At 38.6% G+C, this 23604-nt stretch overlaps 2 protein-coding genes across 13 annotated transcripts in view; one reads left to right on the top strand and one right to left on the bottom strand.

The window, feature by feature from the left end:
* Positions 1–21208, top strand: part of LOC121076528 — a 57492-nt gene extending 36284 nt beyond the window's left edge. For 5 of the 11 annotated variants that reach the window (XR_005823554.1, XR_005823561.1, XR_005823560.1 and 2 more), the window contains 3 exons: positions 3415–3601; positions 4684–4854; positions 11112–14050. Coding sequence is in view for 1 of the 11 variants with exons in the window: in XM_040570915.1 (XP_040426849.1) it covers positions 3415–3560 (146 nt within the window). In the remaining 10 variants the exon portion in view is untranslated. Of the gene's footprint in view, positions 1–3414; positions 3602–4683; positions 5181–11111; positions 14051–16884; positions 17607–20729; positions 20829–20862 lie in introns of those variants that run through there. The other 6 variants (XR_005823559.1, XR_005823556.1, XR_005823557.1 and 3 more) reach the window with 6 other exon arrangements.
* Positions 14043–21888, bottom strand: SNX20 (sorting nexin 20). 2 transcript variants are annotated; one of them, XM_040570913.1, is made up of 4 exons: positions 21635–21888; positions 19382–19560; positions 17621–17772; positions 14043–15024 (listed from the first exon to the last, which is right to left on the bottom strand). In XM_040570913.1, exons 2-4 carry the CDS (start codon positions 19545–19547, stop codon positions 14380–14382), a joined length of 963 nt encoding a protein of 320 aa, XP_040426847.1. In that variant the 5' UTR covers positions 19548–19560; positions 21635–21888; the 3' UTR covers positions 14043–14379. The 2 variants fall into 2 exon arrangements, with proteins under 2 accessions (XP_040426847.1, XP_040426845.1); XM_040570911.1 differs by having other exon boundaries at positions 14043–15048; positions 21635–21798.
* Between the last annotated feature and the right edge of the window lie 1716 nt (positions 21889–23604).

The following is a 23604-nucleotide window of genomic DNA, read 5'->3' as shown; positions in this document are numbered from 1 at the left end:
GCTGTTGAAATCTGGAGGAGGTGTAAGTTGGGGGACAAACACAAAAGTGGGCATCCGAAAGCACTTAGCTGTCTATCTGAGTGCTGAGGTAGCACTGCATTTCAATAGCCTCCTCTCTTCATTCTCTGAAGAACACTATTCCTATTGCAATTTCCTTTCTCAGTTTGCAGTTTCTTTCCTCCCCAATGCATCTCTGACAGTCAGTTTTGCTGTGTAGGTATGGAAATTATACATACATTTTGATCAAACAACATCAAGGCTCTCTTGATATGCCCTTGAAAGTTTTGACAAATGAAATAGAGCTAAATATCAAGTGAAAAATTGTATCTTCCTGAGGTGGCCCTAAAAGGGAATCTGTATTTTTTTTCCACTATCTTAAAGATGGATGAAGAACCTTTTTTTTTTGTTTTTGTTTTCAGCAGTTTAGACCTTTCAGTTTCAGCCTCTGGAGGCTACAGACCTCAAAGTCATCACTAACTCACGTACAGGCAGTCACCTTTGGAATCTCTGAGAAATTTTGATCTGGAGCAGGACTGGTTGGTTGAATCAGCTTGTGTTGCTGAAATTATGTTGTGAGTTTCAAGCTCTTTTGGCAGATGCTAAATGTCCTCACCAATCTTTAACTTCGAGATTTGTAAAAATGGGTCAAAAATATGGCCTGCTGCTCTGGAGACCATAATGTTTCATTAGTAAATGCATGAAATGGGCAGTTCACATGGGAAAACACAAGATTTGTTGTTTTGAATATAAGAAGCACTGGTTTCATTGTAGGTATTCTGCGTGAAGGAAAGCTGCAAGGATAGCATTTGTGAGCTTGAAATAATGAGCACAGAACTGCGCATCTTCCAACGAATGATTCTTCCAGTGAATGTGATCATGAGTGAATTTAATTCAAACGTCAGTTCATTCTGACACTAGTGCATTCTGACTCTTTCTCAGAAGATGACAGTAATCTGTATAGAATCAAAACCAAAAGCAACTTCTGTGTTTTTTTTTTTTTTTGTGATTAACCTTGTAGCTATATTTAAGTCACCAAAAATTGTACTATTTTACAAGAGGAACACAGCCTTAAGATCATGTGTGAGTGTGACTTTGAGGTATGGACCAAATTCAAGGCTGGTGTTAACTGGTACTAATTTGGTTCAGCCCAGTGAAGGTAATGGCAACAGAAGCTGCCCTGGGGTGTCTCTGTTTATGCATCTCCACCCTCCCCTAGGCTACATCCCTGGCTTAATCCCTCCCCTATCCAGCCTAGAAACACATCTCTTTTTCTTATTTAAGATTCTGTAGGCCCTTCATATTTAATATTAGTATAAAGGAGGAAACGGAGCTCCTGGAGAAAGATCAGAGTTTCTGTTCTGTTGAGGCATCAGAGTCATTCTTCCCTTAATGAAGAGGAACAGCAGGATGGATAAAAATCAATGACTTAAAAATAAATTGGATTTTTAATTTAGGCTTAAAAAAATCTTTCTTGAGTAAAACCATTTAAAATTAAGTTTTAAACCTATATTAAGTCCAATTTATTCTGATGTATTTAATCATTCAATGTTTAAAGGAAAAAAAATCAAAAAATGTGGTTTGCTGTCAGTTTTCACATTGGACCAGTGAATCACTCTTCGTTAATGGTGCAGAGAAAATAGTTCTATAGTTTCCATTTATTCTCTTAATTTCATTCAGTGACTAAAGTAAACAGAGAAAATCTGGAGCTGTTTGTCTTTACTGTATATCCTTCAGTTATTTTCCTAAAAGACAAATATAAAAATTTTTCTTTGGAATGAAATATATCTATTTTGTCATATCTGGCACTCAGAGCACTAAAAAAAGCAGGTTGCCTGCTTTTCCTCTATCACCTCTGGTTAAAAATGAGGTGTAAGATAAGACCTAGTAGTTTTAAAAACTCGAATGACATGATAGCCAGAAACAACCATTGCAAGATGCTTTAATAAGCATTTCTTTACTGATTAAAATAATTACTTTTAAATGTCAAATATATTTGGGTAACTTTACATTTTCCCCTTGAGAACACCTACAGTAATTTGTATTTATTCTAACTACTGATACACATTTCTGCAGTTTTTTTACATTCTGTGATTGCTTTAATAAATGCTTATCCTTGGAAAACTACATATGCAGACAGAAGATGGCTATAGTTGCTCATAAATTAACATATTTTAATAGGTACCAACCTGAGACAGTCATCTTCTCTTTAGGAAAATAACTGAAGTATCAATGTAAAACAAAGCAAAAATAAGTCAGAGTTTTCTGCTTGCTTGACTTAAAGGTTGTAATTCTTTATCAGGCTGTGCTCTTTTGAGCCTTCAGAGAACTGAAATAAAACTCAACCCACAGGTCTAGCTCAACAGGGTTTAATATGCAATTGACTAAGCATATGTGATAGCACGGGTTATCCATGTGAAAAAATCACAGTTCTACTGCCTTTTGGTATGTCCACATCAGCCTAAAAAAGAAGAGCATGTTCTTTAGAGGCCTGTCGTGGAGGAGGTGGCAAAGGATGTGTGCGCGATACTGTTGGGAGGAGGCTATGCAAGGAATGAGCATATTTTTTGATTTGCACAGTTGTTTGGTTTTGCTGCTTAATTCAACAAACTGAGACTGCCTGTTCTACCTCAGCAAGATACCGAACTATTTGCACTTGACCATTATCTGGGTTGGAAGAAACACACATGAGCAGCCCCCACTGATGAGATACTGGTCTGCAAATCTGCAGAACCAAACTAGAAACAGCAACTGGCAGAGAAATTCACCCAGGTTGAACAGCAATTCATGGCGTGAATTAAAATCCTGCCGCTTGTTTGGGACTGTTTTTTGACACACACGTGCTGCACTTGATACATTGGGTTTATTCCAGTTGCTTTCAGTGTGAGGAAATGGAAACATATCCGTGGTTTTAGGGCCTGAGGATGTGCTAACTGTCCTCGGGTCTCACTAGAATTGAGGGTCTTTGCTCTAGCAAGCAAAATTCACTTTGAAGTTGAAGAGAGTTTTGTTCTGGCAGATCCTGAAAAAAGTAATGTAAACTGTCATTCAGCACTGAAGGGTAAAGGCCTAATCTGGGTTTGGATTCTGATTTTAACACCCATTATCTTTTCAGCATATGTGACATGGGGGACGGGGGGGGAGAAAGCAAATAGTATTTCACAAAGCACTGGAGCTCCACATTTTCACATGCGGTTTAAGGATACAGTTGTTTCAGGATTTACCCCAATACAGGTTATTTGTGGGAGTAATATTTCTACTTACTCATCATCATCCTGTTTTGTTTCTTCTGTAAAAGGTTTTTTTCCCCTCCTCCCCCACTCCCATCCCCGTTGTCTTTGTGCCTAGTATTTTTCCACACTTTATTTCCTAAAAGACTAGCAGGTCTGACGATGCATTGTGATTTCTTTTCTACAGGGCTTTATGAAGGAAGCTGGAGGCAGTTCTCATTAGTCTCACTGACATCTTTTATCACTTATCAGAGGAACAAGCAAACGGAGAGCAATTCCTTTGATCATGGCAAAAGTAGAAAGAGTATTAAAAACCTTATGAAGATTCACTAAGTAGAAAGTGGAAAAGACAGTCTGTGGCATGTTTCAAAGAGGTAACGTGGTTTAAAGTTGCCAGATTTGCTTGTATATATTAAAGAATTGTTAATGATGCTACATTTTACATGCATCCTAGGTTTTTTGATTTGTTTTTTTCTTTTTAAAAGAAAACAGGCAAAGGAGTTCTTAGGTAGAATAGATGGGTTAGATCAATTAGAAAGTATCTCTAAAAGGTGAGCTATGTCAGAAAGTAATTCTGTGATTCAATGAAAATTGTTGAAAATAAAAATAAGGATGTAACAGTGGAACAATAGATTGAGGGAAAAAAAAAAAAGAAAAAAACACCCTGCTCCTATGGGAGAATGTTGAAAAATCTTAAGAATTCCTTTTCTTTTGGAGGCATTCTGTAGTGAATCAATGTGTTTGTGAAGACTGCATATAGGAACTGCAATGCTTGCAATTATCCATGTACACCTGACTGCCTAACTCTGACCTCAGAGTGCCGTTACTTCTTCATTCTATGGAAAATAAGATTTTTCTCAGTGGTTCTGAGCATTGATTCACCTAGCGTGTTGCCCTCATCATGTCCCTTGCATTATTACCAACAGGGCAGGGAGAAAAGAGAATACTCTCCTACCCACAGCTATTAAGCATTCTGTAGTCTAGGTCTACTAGTGCTTTTCTGTATGGCTGGAGCTCAGTTATCCACTGCTTATAAATCCCTTTGTGATCAGCTCCTATCTCAAAGTATCAGATTTGAGTTGCACATGAAGGCCCTTGCCTTAAACTGTAAAAATACAGAGACCAAAATTATTTAGCTATTTTCTTCCAGCACAGACTCTGTGCTATCCTGTCCCTGCAGTGTTCTTTGCTACAATAGTTGATTTTTAACTGTGTTGAATTTGATTTGGATACGATGCAATGTAGTACACTTCTATAGCACCTTCCATGCAAGCATCCCCAGAGCACTTTCTGATCAAGCTAAAATTAGCTCTGAACTACATACAAATTCCTAAAAGATTCATTTCAATAAATGGTAAATAGAAGGTAGAAATATATGCATTCAGTTCAAAGTTAAAGCAGGCAGAGGGACACCAGAGTAACAGAGAAGGATCTAATTCAGTATTTTCCTTTATAGCAGGCTTGGAGTGTGATGCTCCAGTTAGTGCGACATACTGTTGTAACAACGCTGACCAGAACGAATTGTGTGGCTGCTGCAAATGACCTGGAGGTCGCAGGTGAAGTAATACATGGCTGGGTTATCAGATCCCCGTGTATATACACGTTGTTCTAATGTTTGCTGCTTCTGGTAAGCAAACAAGAAAGCCACACAATTCCTCATGATATCTGGCCTCAGTCACAGTCATGCACTAGGAAGACAGGAGGAAGAATAAATAAGTAGATTTGAGGGACCAGAATTGTGGATTTTTTTTTTTTTGCCAGAGCAAGGGGCTTGGAGATGAAGCAAACACTGGCTGCTTTCTCAGGATTAAAAAAGAAAAAAGACTGTTGCCAGAAGTTGTCAGGAGGGACAGGCTGATTCAGGGTGATGTGTTGAGGAAGGAGGCTAAAAAAATTAGGTCCTTCCTCAGATCTAGTGATCTTAATGGAAAAAAACCCAACACCCTAACAACAGACTAGCATATAGCCTTTTTCATTGTTATAAAACTTTCTTTTAATCCTTTTCTTCTAAATTAAAAAAAAAAAAAAAAAAAGGCTTAGGTAGCAGTTTGATCACCACTATCTCTCCTCTATGGAAGTGAACTGTAGGGCCTGACAATGCATTAAGCTTGCTAAGGAAATTAGGAGAGGATGTTGCCTTAACCGGACCTTAGAGATCTGAACTAGTCAGGAGGGAACTGAAGGTAGTCCAGTGCTCTTACTGATGGTTGTGCGTGTGTGTAAGATCTGCTGGTACCAAAGTGGATAATCAGGCTGGTGGAAGTCCCAACCCAATGGCTTGCCCCTGCTATTTCCAGAGCAGTGAGAGAAAGCCCATCAGATATGTGGCAACCTTGAATCACAGCAGCCAGGGCGGATGGCTGAAGGTCATCTACATCAGGTAGGAAGGGCTTAAATAGCAGTGGACAAAGGGAAGAGAAATTTTATAACCACATGGTTAGGAAAGACAGTGCTTGAAGTCTGGCGTTTGTAACAACAACAACAAAATCTGGAGAGAAAAGTCAGATTTGTAAGTACAACTGTGCAAGGAGACATAAGCGCCTGTAACCGTTTAGCAACGATTAGAGAGAGATTATGCAAGTAAGACGTGTTTTCTGTGGTTCTGCAGAGATGTCTTCTAGCACTTAACATCCTCAGTGTGTAGCTGAAAATTTACTGCAGGGTGCTGCTCAGCTGTACTGCAAGGACAGCAAGCATTGCACGTCTGAAAACTTGATCTTAGGCTGAGATTTTTAGCTCTCTAAGGCTACATGTGCTTTTCCGAAATTAAGAATTATACCAGACTATGAAGACAAAATGTGGAGAAGGATGTACATTCAGGCTGCAGCGTTCTGTGAATAAATCCCATCTGTGTCTAAGGAAAGACCAACAATATTAGGAAGTTAAGGGCGTCTCTGGAGCCTGTGCTGCTGCAGCCAATCCCTTACAGTATTCTGAATCGATTTTCTGATGTAGCAACACAGAGGTGAGAGATGGTTTCTCAAGTGCTTTGTTTCCAATTTGGAGGCTCTTCCATAGCTAGTAAATCCAGACACGATTTTGTTCCAAATATAATTGCAGTGTGTGAGGCAGAAAGAAGGTCTATTAAGCTGTGTGGTGACATTGTGAATGCGATGCAGAATAGCAGCTATAAATACATCCAGACATCCAGCAGAAAGATTGGACCTCTGGACTGACGTACAAACAATCTGCTGAGCTCTTCCATGTGCTTCCTCTGGCAGTGGTTAGCTGTATAATTGTTCTTTGTCTCGGCATTCTACTTGTTTGGGTTTTTACTGTGTTTACTGCTCCCTCATCTTCTTTATTGTTAGTGTCAATGGCATGCTTACAGGGTGGGAGAAATAGGGAGAACATGCTGAGATCAGATAAAAGGATCTCACTTGCACTGGCTTCATTATCTGCCTCTTAACTTAGGGATTGAAGGGTCTGGGGAGGCAGCAGCAGATGAAGGCTGTTTGAGAGCGCATCATCTTCCCAAAGGGAAATGAATTACTTCCCTATACAAGAGATTTATATGGCAAATTAGGTCAGTTATCATTAAGCTACCTCACAGCAGGCAAATCATAATTTTAAATACATTTAAAATATAATATTTAAAATACATTCTGAAGATACAGTAAAAATGAAGCTTCTTACAGTTGCTATGTGGACCAGTCAGATGAACATATTAATCAAGGAACAATTCAGTAGGGTTTGCTACTGCTTGTGAAGTCTGTATAATTTACACCGTTATTTGTTTACTTGTAACCAAGTAGCCTCACTGCTATCTCCTCAAGATAAAGAAACATAAGTGCATAAACCAAACCCCCTTCGTTTTCCTGTCACTCTCCCTGAAATAACGTTTTACCTTAAAAAATTGTCATGATCCTTTGTTCTCCAGAGGAGATGAGAAGAAACTTATACCCTTCCGTTCCCAGAGTTTGCCAACATCAGCCCTAAGAATGCAGCCGTCTGTTATGCAACTGAGCTCTGCTGTCCTTGCCCACCCATTTGTTTGCTTCTTCCCAGATTTCTTTTTTCTCTTCATGATTCCCCAATAACACACTTTTCTTTCTTGCTGTGCCTTCTTTGAGCCTCCTCTTTTGATCATCACAATTTAGTTGCATGGCAGACTTCATAATCTCACGGGCACCAGACCCCTCTGCCAAGGTTTATGCAGATTTAAAGCTTGGATTAATCTGGCCTGGTATTTATAAAATGTTCTGAACATGGCAAGCACTATAAAAGCACTGTATATTATTACTGACCCCATGGAAGTCCCCTGCTGCTAACTCAGCACACATTAAGCTGCCGTTCTGGTGGTGAGGTGCAGGGACAGAAACAACCAAATCCACGTCTCATCTTTGGAGATTGCATCTTCTCTGTCTCTCTCTCTCTCTCTCTCTGTCTCTCTCTCTCTCTCTCTCTGTCTCTCTCTCTCTCTTCTTTTCCTTCAACAATTTCTGGAAGAAACTGAATGGGAAGGGGGGAGAACCCCTTCAAAGTTTTCACCTCCTGAGAGTATTCTTTCAAAGATTTTGGCATAGTCTTCCTTGCTTTTCACTGCTGCTGGACTGCCCAGTTCCCTCATGCTGTTTCCTAAGCACTTTTGAAAGCTGGCAGCGTCCGCAGAAGCCTTTTGGAGAAAAAAAGTCTTGATGCAGGGGGAGACTGCTTTCAAACTCTGGTCTGCAGCTTGCATGCAGTGGGGGGAGAAGCTAGGTTCCAAATCCAGGCTATCCCAGCAACTTGAAAAAATTATGAACACAACTCAGGGAACTGTGGGCCTATGTTAGCCAGGCTTACTGTGTTTTTCAGGAGCTACTTCCCCAATATTTTTGTTACTTAAAGCATAGATGAAGAGATGACAGGTGACTGCAATCCAAGTTTAGTCGTCGTGTCTTCCTTCACCTTCTGCGTTATGAACAAGGGGGCAAAGCTCAAAATGAAATGTGTGTATTCATAGTGTTCGGGAAATATTTATGCCTTTATGAAAATAAATTAATGGTGCTTTAAAATATTTGATAGTAGTCAGATGAAAATGTGATCAGCGCTCATTTTCCCAGTGGGAGTGCAGCTATCTAAAATGGAGTCAATAAACTTTCCCCGATACTGTTCAGAGGGCATTATGGGTTCATTTATTTTTACTTCCCTCCCCCCATTATTTGATAGTTCTTTTAAGAGTTGCAAGTTTTACTTAGTTCCTTTTGATCAGAAGGAAAAGGTACTGTAGGAACTGAGGCGCTGCAGTGGCTCTGCCTTTGAACTCACCAGGTCTAAAAGCCTGCAAGAACATTTTCTCTTTCAGCTTTCTAGCCAGCTCATAGAGCTGGCTGATAAAGGGGTATGTTAAATTGTCCTAAAGGACAGCTAGAAAGCTAGGTGCTACAGTCTGAACTCACAATGGAATTCACACACACACACACATATATATATATATATATAAAATTTAGTTTAATCGTATTGAAATTTAAATGTTAGACTTCAGAGTATTTTTTTTTAAATTTCAAATAGTTCAATCCTTTTTGTTTAAAACAAAAAGTTTATTTTCTATCCTCTTAAGCTTGAGGAGGTCCTGAGCTCCTGCAAATGCTGCAGCTCCATCTAGTGACACTGCAGCCAGTTGTCAGGGAGGAGGCAAATCTTTCAGAGATTCTAAAAATGAAGAAAAACGTTAGGATTTAAATTTTGCATTTTCAGTAAAATTATTTAGGATTTCCTTTCAGGTGTCATGGTTTGAGTCTACTCTAACAGTGTCCAGAATGAAAAAATAATATTTAGATGACACTAGTTCAGAGAGATTAGTTGGTAGAGAGATGACGTTTCGTCCATCAGTCTATTTTTCATTATTTTTTTCCTTGCCTGAATAGTCACAGATTTACAGATGTATTACTAATAAAAGAAGGTAGTATATTTAAAGCTACATATGTATATATAACCACATGGTCCTTGTGAAAGTAGCTTTTATATAAGTTTCTTGAAACATTTGGAAAGTATTAAGTATCAAAACACCCAAATCTATTTGCTCCATTCACTCATTGATTCATCTGTCTGTCCACCCATCCACTATGTACATGGATTGTGCACGTTTATACAGACATTAGAACTTATTCCGCTCTCAATTACATTATAACTTAATTTTAGTGTAGTTACTCTCAACTCTCACTGCTCTGACATGAAATTAGTGCCTTGTGTATCTGTATATACAGCAAATATATACTCACGAAGTGTGATGAACATGTGTTGTAATGTGATCTTAATGCAAACAGGTTGGTTCTTTGGGATTCTCACCTCATCCAGATGGGAGTTGACATTCAGTATTTTACACCATTACAACTGTGTTTAGGTTTTCAACACGTCTTGCTCCTGCCTTTGATCTAATCAGAAAATAAACATTCTTGATTTGACTTGCTCAGCTGCTGTCTCAGCACAAAACCTTTCTAGATTGTGTCCTGAACTGGACTCCCATGCTGCTTGTATGTATCTGTTGAATTCAGTAATATATTTAGCCTTATTAAGATTCAGGAGAGCAAATATTATCCTCCAGTGATGCAGCAGATAACAGCAGTTAATAACAAGTATGTGATAAAGATCACAGGATTCCCTGTAAACAAGATGCTGCATTGCACAGAGAGCATCTTGTCTGCATATGTTTCATAAGTAACTAGGCATCCTCATGGGCTTCTTTAGTTATTTTAGAAAGTTGTGTAAACAGCATTATCTACTTAATGTCCCAAATGATATAATAATTGATATGGAAATGGGGCAAAGCTCAATAGATTGTAGTACAACTCTCCATAGACTCTTGGAGATGATCTGCCCAGATTTTATTTAAATTTTCTTCTAGTTTGTGTGTATGCAGCCTGTGGTTTGTTAAACATGCTAGGCAGATGTTGGTTGGACATTGTCTTCTTTTTTTTGACCTTTTCTTTTGGAAAAAAAAATGTAAATTTATACTTGGATTGTTATCTTCTGTATGCTTCAGAGCTAAGTGTCAACAAGAAGAGTAAGATCATATGGGAAAGCTCGGATGTATTGTGTGCTGTTTGTGTATGCTGAATGTTGAGGAAAGTGAATAATATTGGATTGTTAGTATCTATGGTACTCTGTAGTGCTTGTCTGGTTCTTCTAGCTTAGAGTACAGGAGCAGGGGAAAGAAATAATGCAGTTCTAAGAATTGCTTAAAACTGGAAAATGTATTTGAAAATATTTTTCTGTTCCTTCTCACGAAAAATGATATTGAAGCCTAGAGATTTTTAATATATTCTAAAAGCCTCTTACACAAGGCTTTCTCTCTTGGTATTTTCATGAAATAGCAGATCAAATATTTTCTGTATCCATTTATTACTTCTTCAAATGTATGTGACAGATTTATTCAAGTATTCTTCCTTCCACAGACATCGTGCGCAATTGTCTCATGTATCTGATATCAGGCAAAAATAAAGCTTTGTTGTGGTTGACCATGTAAAATGAACTTAATAACATAGAACTGTGACGTGTCTCTGTTTTGCAAAGCTGTAAAGCCAGTGATGCTTAACTATCTCTCCAAACAATCCAGACCACTGTATGAGACTTTGAGAAATTCACTTTTCTCATTTGTACCAGCATTTCCCAAGCTGTAAAATAGTAATGATGATATATTGGAATATACTGATAAAATAGAGCTGAAACATAGCTTTATAGAAGAGGGCACCTGCTTACCTGGCTACATGTTTTTAATTGTGGAAGACTGTCACGTGTACCTGCAGAGGGAACCTGGTCCTTTCAGGCTGTCATTCCAAGTAGAAGATAGAAGGGTCACTATTGGAACAGAGGTGCCATTACCATTACTTAAGTGAAAAAAAAAAAAATGGAGAATTTGACTTTTTGAAATGTGAGTAAATGAAAGCTGAATTCTTTTGGCAGGCCTGACCAGTTTGAGCGTACACAGCTCTGAAATCAGAACCGGCCGATTCCCTGCAGACCTGATGAGGCAGCATCTCCTCACTGTGGTAAATAGAGGTTTTTGTACCTTCTCTAATGTATAAGGAAAGTAATGTCTGATTCTAAAATAAGACAGCATTAGTAAGAAACTATGCAATCAACAATAATCATCCAGGTTTGACAATTTACTGCCTCTTCAGTTCTCTTCTGTTCCAAGAATATCTTCAAGAAATGAAATGGCTTGTATAAATCAAAATTGCCTCCATCTTAATGCATGTTCCTAAGTTAAACATTAGTCTTAACGTATTTGGTCAAGTTTCACAGCTTCTTTGTTCAGTGACCACTGAAAACCTGGTTGAGGAAACATTAGCGGGGAAGTACTGAATGAGGAAATAGAGGTTAAGTTACTTGAGCAAAATTCAAATGAAGCCTGGGGAATCCAGGTCCCTTGGGTCCCTGTTCGCTGCCATCGCCATACTAGCTTTCCTTTTTGAGGATTTTCAATATCATCTCTGAAGTGATAAACCAGAAGGTCGTAGGCTCTGTATTGGTAGGAAGGGGACATGTACATGTTTTGGGGGAGGTTGAATTGCTGGGGAAGATTTTTGTTTTGTTGTATGAAATCACAAGCTGATTTTACAGACGCTATGCTTGACCCTTTGCTAACATGCTGTAGGCTCTGCGGATTCATACATGGAGCTGCTTTCCTGGAAGTCTCAGTGCAGATGAAATTGCAATCAGGCCCTTAAGCAAGGTGTGTTCTTCTTGGGTTGCTCTGAAGGTGGACTCTAAGGAATGATAAAAAGCTGACTGCGGCTAAGGGGTTGCCCCAGATGCACTGAAAAGGCTCTGCATTAAAAAAGTTCAGTATGGGGAAATTATACAACAGGCACATTGCTCTTTCTTTGCGCCATTCCTGCATTTTTTTTGTTCATTATCCCTACAATACAAAGAGGAGAACAACATCTGTCTTTAGGTGGATAGGGACAAAGTGACTTGTTCTAGGAGCATTTTGCTGATATAACTTTGCTAATATATTATATGGAAAAGCATGCTCAGAAGGAATTTGGCTTATACCAACAAAATAGTATTTTTTGGCAAAGTTTATTTTAGTGCATTTTAGATGATGTAAAATTTTCTCTTTGCCAAATTGCACCACCTCATATTCTTAATGTGCACTGCCATGCCAACAAAAATTGGTCAGCTTTGGATCACTTAATCCTTCAGAGATGGAAAGTTACAGCATCACCACAAGTAAAGGTTAAGGAAGATCTCTCTGATATGCTGCTTTCCTGGTACTTGTCTTTGCCAGACAGCATGTACTTATGGACCCACTAATCTTGTAGTCAACTGTAGGACAAGGGTCTGCAGACACAATTAGCTATTCACACGCAGCCTCACAGGAACCTGAGGAGAATCCAAGGCAACTGTGTCTGGGATGCTGCACACAATGAGGGGAGGGAACAAAAGGGGGGAAATTGTTTCCCTATTGTTCTGGTCTTTCACCACAAACTACTGTAGAGGTGGAGCAGCATCATGGCCATGCTTCCTTTCTGCCTTAACTCCAAGCTGCCTGAGCATGGTGCAGGCTGCAGGCATGCTTCTTTTGTCACTGCTTTGTCACTGATTGAGACGTGATCCTAGAAGAAAGTGTTACCGTTGGTCCATTTTGACTGTCCTGCAATATGGTATGTTGTGGGAAGATTAGTCCTTAAGTCTCTTAAATACTCTTAATTCTCTTACTTTTAATATAACTAGAAAAAAATAAAATTATATGTCAGTTATTATAATCCACATATTTTGAGTTTAATGCCTAGCTGGTAATACCTACTTAAAATATTAACTTTCCACCCTAGACCCTTCTATTATTCTGTATTTTTTCCAAGCCGTTCACATTGTAACAATGCACAGTAATGTTTTTCAGGTTGAATGCATTTTCAAATGGCTGATTCTTTTATATGTCTGGGAGGCAACTTAATACAGCTATTTCTAATTCATAAACAATGCAGCTGTGGTGCATGTAGTATTTGTAGCTGGAGCACAGGCCTAGAAATACTCAGCGGACTACATTCTGCAGAAAATAATGACCCATGCTAGCATGACCTGTTAATTACAATGTTTCTAACAATTAATTTATCAGATTATTATCAGTGTATGGGAAAAGCATTGAGAATGACAGAAGCAGGTAAACACAGGCTTTTCCATTTGTTAGGGAGCTTTCACAAGAGTGTTAGGGCCAAGCTAAGTGTGGTATTCATATATGTGGATTGGGTCCATCAGAGAATTAGATATGATATTGTAGAGCCACCAAAATGATAGTTGTATGGTGTACCAGGCTGTAAAACTAAGGCAAAGTCCAATTTACATAAACCTCTGAAAGACAACAGAGAAGCATGTGCTTAGGATAGATTGCCATTAATCATGTGTCTCACAGCTTGATAACCAGAATTAACTGCTACCATTATATTAGCCAGATGTTCTCCTCAGCGGCACCCTTCAGTGGTTCCTTTCTGCTATCTGTACGTGGCATGTGGTATGAATTTTTTACTCAGGTCACAGCTATTCTTAAAAATTGCCTCAAACAAGAATATGCCTTCAATGCAAGTCATAAAACTGTGTCAGCTACAAAAGGGAAATGAAGCACGTTCTCTCACCTCTGATGGCATGACCATCACTTGTATTTTTTACTCCTACCAGAGTTGATTGCAAACCTTCCCCCAGATCCTCCCCCCAAAGAAGGTGACTTCAGTATGAACAGGACCAACCTCAGCATTCTCAGAAATGGCAAAATGTTGTTTGACTGGGCTTCAGCTGGAAGAGTAAAAAACATTTGGTGTCTGAAAATGTGTCCTTTAGATATTTTCCTTCTTGAAAGGAAGTAATTTCCCCCAGAGCAAGCAATGCCTCTGATTCTGCAGATTCTTAAGTGCTTTATTCATTGTATTTTCCTATTCTAGCTATCCATACATACAAAGCGGGCTATGTTCAAAATACTGTCAAAATAAGCAAATTATAAACGACTTTTAGTTACAAATTTCTTTCCAGAAGTCTTAAGCTTAGGCGCTTCTCAAATCTGTAGAGTAAATATAACATTTTCAAACATATGCTAATGTTGACACATATATATTTGTTCTACTAGTTTAGAGTTATGTTACCCTAACAGGTAATTTCTAGTTATTACTCTTTCAAGTTACTGTGTTCAGGAAAAGGAGCAGGCAACTTTGCTATTCAATTAAATTATTTCTTGTATTCATTGTACATACTCCCGAACTGCAAGTTCTTTCAGGGAAAAAACCCGTATGGGATCTTTTTTTGCCTTCCATTCTTCCAGTTTCTCTTGCAAAGACAGAAAATCCTTGCCAAGTTCATATGCCAAAGTTATCATTGCTTCTAACAGGGGAATATAATACCTGTGACTGTTATGCACCCGAAGGCGTGATAGAGCTTTTTCTCCATATTCAAAGGCACTTGCTGGGTTGTCCAGGTCCTTGTGGCACACCACGATAGCACAGAGAGTAGGGACAATTGAGACAGGGTTGCCTCTTGTCAGCCTCTCCTGCAGACCAATGACTTCTAAAAGGATTTCCAAAGCTTTGGTGTAGTGGCCACCTCGCAGGCAGCCGTATGCTTCCTGAAGCTCTGGCTTTGTTAAAAAGTCAATAAATTTTTTTGATCTTCGGATATATTTCATAGAATATAGATGCCCCAGGTAGTCCTTAAAGGCTAATTTTCTCTCATTGATTATTTCTTCTGTGAAGTTCCCTGTTAGGGCTTTTTTGGGAAAGGTCACATCTTCCAATTCTTCGCTAAAGTCCTCCAGAAGATTTCTGTGCAGTTTCTCAAAATCTGAATAACGCCGTTCAATTACAGACTTGTTGCTGTCAAAGCTTCCTGTCTGCAAAATTATGATTTTATACATCTAAACACAACAAAACAGAAAAACAAAAATGAAAAGGACCATCCTAGCCCCAGTGCAGCCACATTTTGGGTCTGTTACTGCTTTGAAAAGATTGTGATTGCATACTCCACCAGCTGAAACCTTCCTGCACCAATTTCATGCATATAATCCTGTATACTCCTCGGGATTGCTGTGCAGCTTCTAAATTAGTCACTGGCTAGGATTATAGAGTATGCTCGGTGTAGGGCTGATCTTTGAGATCTGTAGCCATCAAAGTAATAATTCCCACCTCCAGCTGTTTTGGACTTTGGCACCATACTTTGCCTTTTGCATGTAAATGAGTTGTAGATAAACAAAGTACTAATGGACCCCATCCTGCAAAGTGCTGAGAATGGCGAACTAGCAGACTGAAGCACATAAAATCACTTACAGAGCCTTACAGAGCATTTCTGTAGCTATACTTGCTTGTAATAGCCATGGCTGCTGCAATCAATCATCGTCAGTGAACTGAATGGATATCCCAGACTTAATATTGAACTTAATGTATTTTACATTGGTGGTAATACACAGAAATTATGTTTGTATCAGACATTTCTAGGATTTGGGGGCATTATTAATGCTGTGAAAGAAAAGGGAATATTTGGCAGTAATATTTGGTGTATGCAAAAATAAGATGGAGCAAATCCAAAGTCTCTTTTCCCCTCTAAATGATTGTCCTGTTGGTCAAACTTACTTGGCGTATAAATAATGCAAAAAAGTGACATTTCTACAAAAATCTGTGTTAGCAAAAATCCTTCACTAACAGCAATGCTGTCCCACATTAACAGTACTCAAGAGTTCATCTTCCTCAGCTCTTTTCTGGCCTCAAAAAGAAAATGACTATAATAAATGTGATATTAGCAAAATAGCTGCAAAATAAAATTGAGAGTTGTGTTGGACGGATACAGCCTCCTTTGGGCCTGATCCAAGCACAATAATGTTGAAGAAGGGCCAAATACCTAATATGCGTAAACCAGTGGAGCTCCACTGAGGCCAGCTTCGCTGTGTCATTGTGCACCAGCTAAGGGCACGGACTGTTGACCTTGTTGGCTTTTGGATGTTCACATTCAACTTCCCCCTGTTCCCACTGAATTATACAAGAGCTGGAGCAGTTTTACACACACCAATTGTTTTCTGTGCTCGTATAGAAGGGTGCAAACTAGTACTAGCACTAGTGTCATTCTGATCTTCTTCCTTTATTTTCCTTAAAGGGAAATTCTCTGTATTAATCTTCATAAATGATCTTTACAGGCACTTCTTGAAAGGTTTCTAAATTTGAGCTGACTCCTCTGATCTCTTTTCATTTGTAAGCACTGTGACATTTTGCTATATTTTGCCCTGTTCCCTGCTGAAAAGTGTATATACTCTTGATGCATATCCAAAGCAATCATAAGTTACCATTTTATCAAGGGCAGCTAAGTGAATAATTTACATGTACTTTTTGTGTGTGTGTGGAGTGTGAATGAGAAAGGGAAGAAATACCATTTAATTAAACTGTCATTCAAATTGGCTCAATTTTGTTGTAATGTAAATCATTTTGCCTGGGCTTGTGACTTAACAGCTAGGTTTAACTACTTGCACGTACACCAACTGATAACCTTGCCCTCATACAGCTGTACTAAAATATTCTTTAATTATTCAATAACCTATATACTCTTGAGGATGTGTAAGACAGTAGCATCGAAGTAGGTGCGTATAGCGTGCAACAAAATATTTGGACAATCTCTAGAACCTGCTTTAAATTCTACCGAGCTGCATCACCCAGCATCATTCAGTACCAGTGTCACCAGTATGATTGTTAGCATTTTTCATCTGCAGATCTCAGAGATTGTTGCAAATGAGGAAAACAACCCTATCTGAATTTCACTGACGAGTACTGAAGAAGACTTGCTCTGGATCAGTCCTCCAGAAGTCCGAGAGCAAAATCAGAAATAATAATAATAAAAAAAAACCACCTAAGTCTCAGTGCTGTGAGAAAAGGTATGAAAATCCACCCTGTTCTCTTGTTCCTGTCCCTCATACTCATGCTTCACCTTAAAAATGCGACAGAAATATTCTATCTAATGGAGCCCTAGGTAGGGAAGGGGAACAATCCTGGAAGAGATCTAGCTGGAGGATGTCTTAAACTTTGTCTACATCAAAGAATTTTGCACTTGTGCTAACATAAATCTCTGATGTGGAGGTTATATAAATACAATGCAGCTGTTACAGCAGTCTAGCTCAGTGCAAGTGTAACTGCATTGATATTTTTGTACTTGTGCGAATTTCTTTAATGTTGACAAGCCTCTGGGTGTAAAGGATACTCAAGCTACTAATTGACTTGATATTGCTTTCCCACTGCTGCAGGTTTTATGAACTGATTATCAGAGGTGTTTTTTTTAGGGGCAGATACCACCAGCTATGCCCTTATGAACAGCGAGAACAGGCTCTACTCAGTATGATCACAGCTTGCAGAACTTGGCCATCGGTGAGGCCTTCATGCTGTGTGCTGTGCAGACCCATGTAGAGTGAATAAAAATTAATGATCTTCTTACATATTAATTTTTTCACTTACCACATATTTAGATAAGTGGTGCTCTACGATTCTGGTTGATGGGATTTCAAAAAGGAGTTTGACCTGTATGCACTGGCTTTTTTCATTCCTCCAGTATTCCTGAAGCTCCTTAGTGGTCATTGAAGAGTTGGGACTTAGGGATGCACTAGAATCTAAAACCAATACATTTAATATTTCAGATTATAACCTTTGCATTTGAAAAGAAAACTTATACACATTTATTGTGAAAGCAGAGCTTAGAATTTCTGTTGCCATAACAGCAAAACCTAAAGAATGATCCCACTGCTAATAAAGACTGCTCCAGATTCTCTAAGGAAAGCTGTTGCGCTCTGAAATTTGAAAGACGCTACGTTGGCTGCAAAATATAAATTTAACTTATGGAAAAATATTGACAAGAAGTATTGTATGTCTAGGTTGTAGCCTCAGGTGCAGTCCAAGCAGGAGGTAGGCCTCAGCATCCCAGCTGAGACCCAGTAGGCCTAAAACCCTCTGACTCAGTCTTTTGAATCAGATGCTTCTCCAGCTTTCTTCCTTGCTAAGAGGATGAGATAATACAATGCAGCTGCAAATTCAGACATATTGAAATACTGACCATATTCAAATATCGGGACTGTGCAGTAACAGGTGAAAGCTGAGAAACATGAATGCCCTAACCTTAAAGAAGAAACTCAGATAACCAGCTTAGCTGAGGGAGGAATTGTCACATCCTCTTTTCTTTCGTAGCTGAAGTGATGCCACAGTGATATTTGTTTGTGCACCTCCCTTCCTTCCTCCACGCACAAACAGTCACATACATACAAAATCCCCACCATATATGCATATGTAAAAATGAAGCTTGGCTGGTTGAAATGTTTGTTTACAGGGGAATTTGATGAAGCTTTTCAAAAGGGTGATTTCTGTCTTTGAAATATAGCGACAACAGTTTTCATCAAGTGGCATACAGCCTAACAAAGTGGATAAAGGAAATGGAATAGTGGGCACAGCAGTCTCAATTTCCTGTCAGTAATGTCTCTGTCAACACAGTCAGCTGAAGTCAGCCTGCAACATGCAGACAATGGAAACGAATGACCACAAGTGAATGGGAGGATAACAGCTTGATGCAGAAACAGGAATGTAAAGGCACTGTAGTACTCCATCAGTAGCCCCACTTTTACATGTTGTTAATCGTTTGGTCATACAGTTCTAATTATCAAGGCCTATACTGATTGGCTCAATCTCTGTAAAATGTTATTTCTTGAGAGAGGTGCTGTTTATGACAGCTTTGTAGGCTGAAAATCTTGATGAAATTGTATATATTATGAGTTATATTTAACATTTTTTTTAATAACGTGACAGTAATCTTAGGGATAGTAGAAGTCCAATGCTGCTTCTTCATTGGGCATGTGAGAAACTACTGCTTGAGATTAGTTTCAATCAAGTTCTTAGTGTCCTTGATGATACTGCCAAAAAATTCAGATTTTGTGATGTACAGAAAGAGCACTCCCAGGACAGGCCATCTGATAAGCACTGTTTTGGTCCCGGGTGTATAAATTGATTTTGGAATAAATTTCAGGTACAAGAGATTTAGAAGGAAAACTGTACGTGTGCGTATCAAGAAGTGCATCTGTTTTGCTATTGCTACAGTACTACTACAAGTTTAATCAAGGGTTATTTTCAGTGGAGTAGGCAATGTAAATTTGGACTATTCTAGTAAATAAAGTGAAGTTTTTATACAAGTGGTCAATAACTACATGAGAAATAAAGTGAAAGGATAGCATCAACCTTGGAGGCCATCTTTTTCCAGGTTTTCTTTGTTCACTTGACAAGAAATTTCAGCTTTAGGTTGATTTTGTTCTTCATCAGGAGAAGCAGTGGTAGAAAACATAGTAATCCTGCTCACAGCTTCCAACAGCCCCCTTTCTGCTGTGCAGTGTGTGTCTTCTTCCATTGCAAAGCTGTCACTGAAAGATTACAAAAAATAGGATATTTCTTAGTAGCATGCCTTTAGAGGATCCAGTCTGGTTATCTTTTTCGTTGGCTTGCTCATCGCTTTCTGTGAACATGTATGAGGGCACTGGTAGTTTCGTGAAAACTAAAGTAATAAATTGAAATATCTACATAGTTACCAATGAAGAACTATTCTTATTAATATTACCACTGAAAGCGTTTGGATATTCTTTGGCAGAGTAAAATCAAACATGAAAACCATGGTAAGTTATGTTAAATAGAATTAGGTGCATAACTCCATGGTTACCTATGAGAATTTTGCCATAAACTTCAGTGGGAGCTGATTTTTTCTCCTGAAATCTGATTTATTTATTATATTTTTTTTTTGCCCCACACCTCACAAGTATTAGTTCATGTGGACTCAAATCTTGGAGATTATTAGTATAACTAGCAGCCTGGCTCTCTTATACTGCTGGAAATTACCATTCTCAAGACTCCAGAACTTGCCATCTGTTCTTAATCACTACGTTGGCCTATAAGGCAAAATAAGGCGCTATCTGAAACAGCATAATATTTTTGTTTTATTTCACAGTTTCAAGTTCTCTCCAGAGAGACTTGTCACTGTACTGTGAGAGAATAACAACTGAGTTTGACAATGGCTAGGTGGAAGGCAAACCGAGGTTTCTAACTATTATGCACAAGCAGTCTTCCTTTACTTCTTTTAGCCCACATACTGTGCTTGTAGTAGATTTGTAAGTCTGTTCTGCTAGGACTGATATTTCGCCATGTGCTTATAAAATGCTTAAAACAATCTACTACTCCATAGACTGGATTGGCTATTCTGCCACATAAATGTCTCCTTAAGATTTACGTTTTATTAAAAAAAAAAAAAAAAAAAAAGTACTTCTAACATCATTGCATTCTACCAGCAGTTTAGAAAGTTTTAAGAACATCCTAACAACTTTGCCAGGGTGCTGTGTTCAGTTAGTTACCATGAGAAGTGTTGCTTACAGTTTATCCAATGGGTGAAAATCAAATAACATGAAAACCTACTCTAAAAAAGTGCAAGTCCCCCTGCTCTAAATGTAGAAATAATGCCCAAGGAGAGGTTATTAAGTAATGAGGGGGTTTAGGACAGAGGTGTTACTACAGATCATTTTGTCACCACTTGTCTACCACACAGTTATGCAATGCCAGTTACAGAGGTGAGGAAACTCCTTCAGCAGAGCTATTGATTTCTGGCAAACTACAAGGCTGTAAAAAGAAAAGCAATTACTTTCCTCGCTGGAAATAATGGAAGTGCTTTCCTCTAACAGCAGCCTTTCCTTTGCCTGGCTTGGATAAACAAGAACATACACATCATCTTCCTCATTATGAAGAGCATCATAGAAGCCCTTAGTTTTGAACTTTGGACTAAGAGGTGAAAGTTCTCACTGTTCTTCTATTACTTTCCAAGATGTCCTTTTTGAACAGTAAGAGTAGCTGATTATTTCGATCTGCTTATCCCTTTTGATATTTGTGACAGTTTATCCCAAGACTGTAAACTTTCAAATATTTTTTTTGAATGTAATTTTACAATATCAGATTAAATGAGGCATCTGAAAATGGCCAAATTTAAATAAGGATGTTTTCCTTGGTTGTGAGTTGGCATAACCTAATAAGCAAAATTGCATTTATATTCAAGAAATATATCTTTATATATCTATAAACTTTATATACATAAATATCTGTGTGTATACATATAAAAATATCACTTTAAAACATGATTTATCTGAGCAATACAACATACTTGCAGATAGAGTGATGCAGAAGTGAATGGTGTAATATACAAGTCTTCACGTATCTGCATTGAAAACTATCTATGCTTCATAACACTTTTACTTTCCCAACTAAAAGTCACTGTAAACTTTTTTAACTAAGTGACTATTTATTTTTGCATATAAAAAAAAGTCCAGAACAACATAAGGAAACCTGCAATAAATGACAAAAATTTTACGTTGGCCAGACACTGCTGTTCTGTATTAGAGTAAATGTCACTCAGACTGAATTACAAGTATCAGCAGAAGCCAAAGTGCACAGAAAACTCACCTGGGAACTGCCAAGGAGATTTTAGTTGTGGTGCGTGGGTAGTCTGTACGAAGTCATGAGAGGCCTGCTTTGCATTTTCAAAATGCAGAAAAATATGTCTGTGTGTGCTGCTAGCAGGCACATTCTGTGTTTTACAAAAAGGAAGGAAGAAGTCTTGATTAAATCAGACTTCCTCATCCAATTGGCTCACTGCTTCAGTGCTGACTGATTACACATGTAATTTCCTATCTGCTTCGAACAGCCTGGCTGCTGTCTGCAGACAAGATGCAGCGATGCAGCTCCAGCCACAAGGGCAGGTTTGCAAACCCAAATGTCAGTATTACACACGCAAACACAAAGCAGGCAGAGGAAAGAGCTCAACAGTAAATGCAATTACAAAATCAATGAAAACTTGTCCATGTGGATTTCTGACCACCCTCCCTCCCCCCCCCAAAAAAAACACCCCAGAAAAAAAACCACCCACCCACCCACCCAAGAAAAAAACAAGCCCACACTTATCAAATAAGAGATGAGGAAAAAAAGAGTCAAATATGTAAATGCGCTTATGTGGAAAAATATGCCCTGTAGGACATCTTTAAAATACAAACATAGCATCCAATTCAGGAAAGAAAATGCAGATGGTACCACAATAAATAGCCTCGTTCTATGTAAAATTGCCCTTCTGACAGAAATCCTGATTCTGCACAGTGCTTAAACATATGATAAATTTCAAATATCTGCTTAATTGAAGTTCAAAAAGGAGCATTATCATATTTGACATGACGACTAAACTTGAAATGGACTTATGTGTGTGCCTAAAATTAATCCTGTACTTAAATTCTTTGTTGAGCTGAGGACAGAGTGAAGAAGAATGATGCATTAATCCACTTGTCCATTGGCCCAGACGCTTCCTTTTGTAGTTCACTTCACTTTGGAAATTTGCGTTAAAACACCGGGATAGCTATTTCTGGGGTAAATAGTATGGACACTCTTTTTTAGTAATGTAATTTTCCCGGCTGCCAAAGCTCACTCACTGAAAAAAAAAACAGGACATTTTAATGCAGCACTAATGTGGGAGGCGAACGTCCAAAGCACCACATGGATCCTGCCCCACACATTCCTTTAGAACAACAATTTCAAATAATATAAAACCAGGGCCATAAACTGGCAATGCCTCTCCTCTGCTTTATTCTCAATGTAGAACAATGCCAACTTTAACTTGGACTCTGTCTAAATGTAGAAGTTTTGCCAAAATAGCTGTCAGAACGATGAAAAATCACTCCCATGCAGCTACAGCCATACTGGCAAGACCCCTAGCATAGATGCCGTTATATTGGCAGAGTCCTTTAGCCCATTTAGCATGTTCCATGCAGAAAGTGATTTAAGTTACACCAGAAAAGAAATCTCTGCTTGCCAATACAGCTCTAAGGTGTAGCTGTACCAGCCAACTCTTTCAAGTGTAGACAAGGCATGGGTTCCTGGCTCAAGTCTTATTCCTTTAAAGTTAGATTTATGGGTTTGGTTACAATTGTGAACAAAAACCAAGGGGGATTTCAGTGCATTTCACCCCTGCTGACAGTTCACAGATGTATTTGAGCTTTGAATTCTGAATCCGCTAATTTATGTCGCCAAAAAGCAATGTATTATTTTGTGATGCTTAGTGCTATTGTCCTGCTCTTGATAAAGCTGAAGGAAAAGAGGAAAGTGTATTTTTCAGTATATGAAGAATGACCTCTGTGTTCAATTATTTCAGACCTTCTAGTCAAATTAACCTGGATGATTAAAAAAAAAAAAGTGAAATCTATTATGAACATGGCTGACTGATACGAAACAGTTTACAAATTGAGGGTGTTCTGCAGGAATTCTGTCTACCTCAGCAGGGCCAGCTGTGGCAGGTACAGGCAGTTCCTGAACCGGTGGTAAGGGAACATCCCCAGGGCTACTGCTGGCCTCACGCTTGGGAGCTGTGATAGCCATTGCAGGCCTCCCTG

This window comes from Cygnus olor, chromosome 12 (genome assembly GCF_009769625.2).
Source record: "Cygnus olor isolate bCygOlo1 chromosome 12, bCygOlo1.pri.v2, whole genome shotgun sequence".
Taxonomy (NCBI): Eukaryota; Metazoa; Chordata; class Aves; order Anseriformes; family Anatidae; genus Cygnus; species Cygnus olor.
The sequence above is the reverse complement of the archived record's forward strand: the minus strand, read 5'-3'. Positions and strand labels throughout refer to the sequence as shown.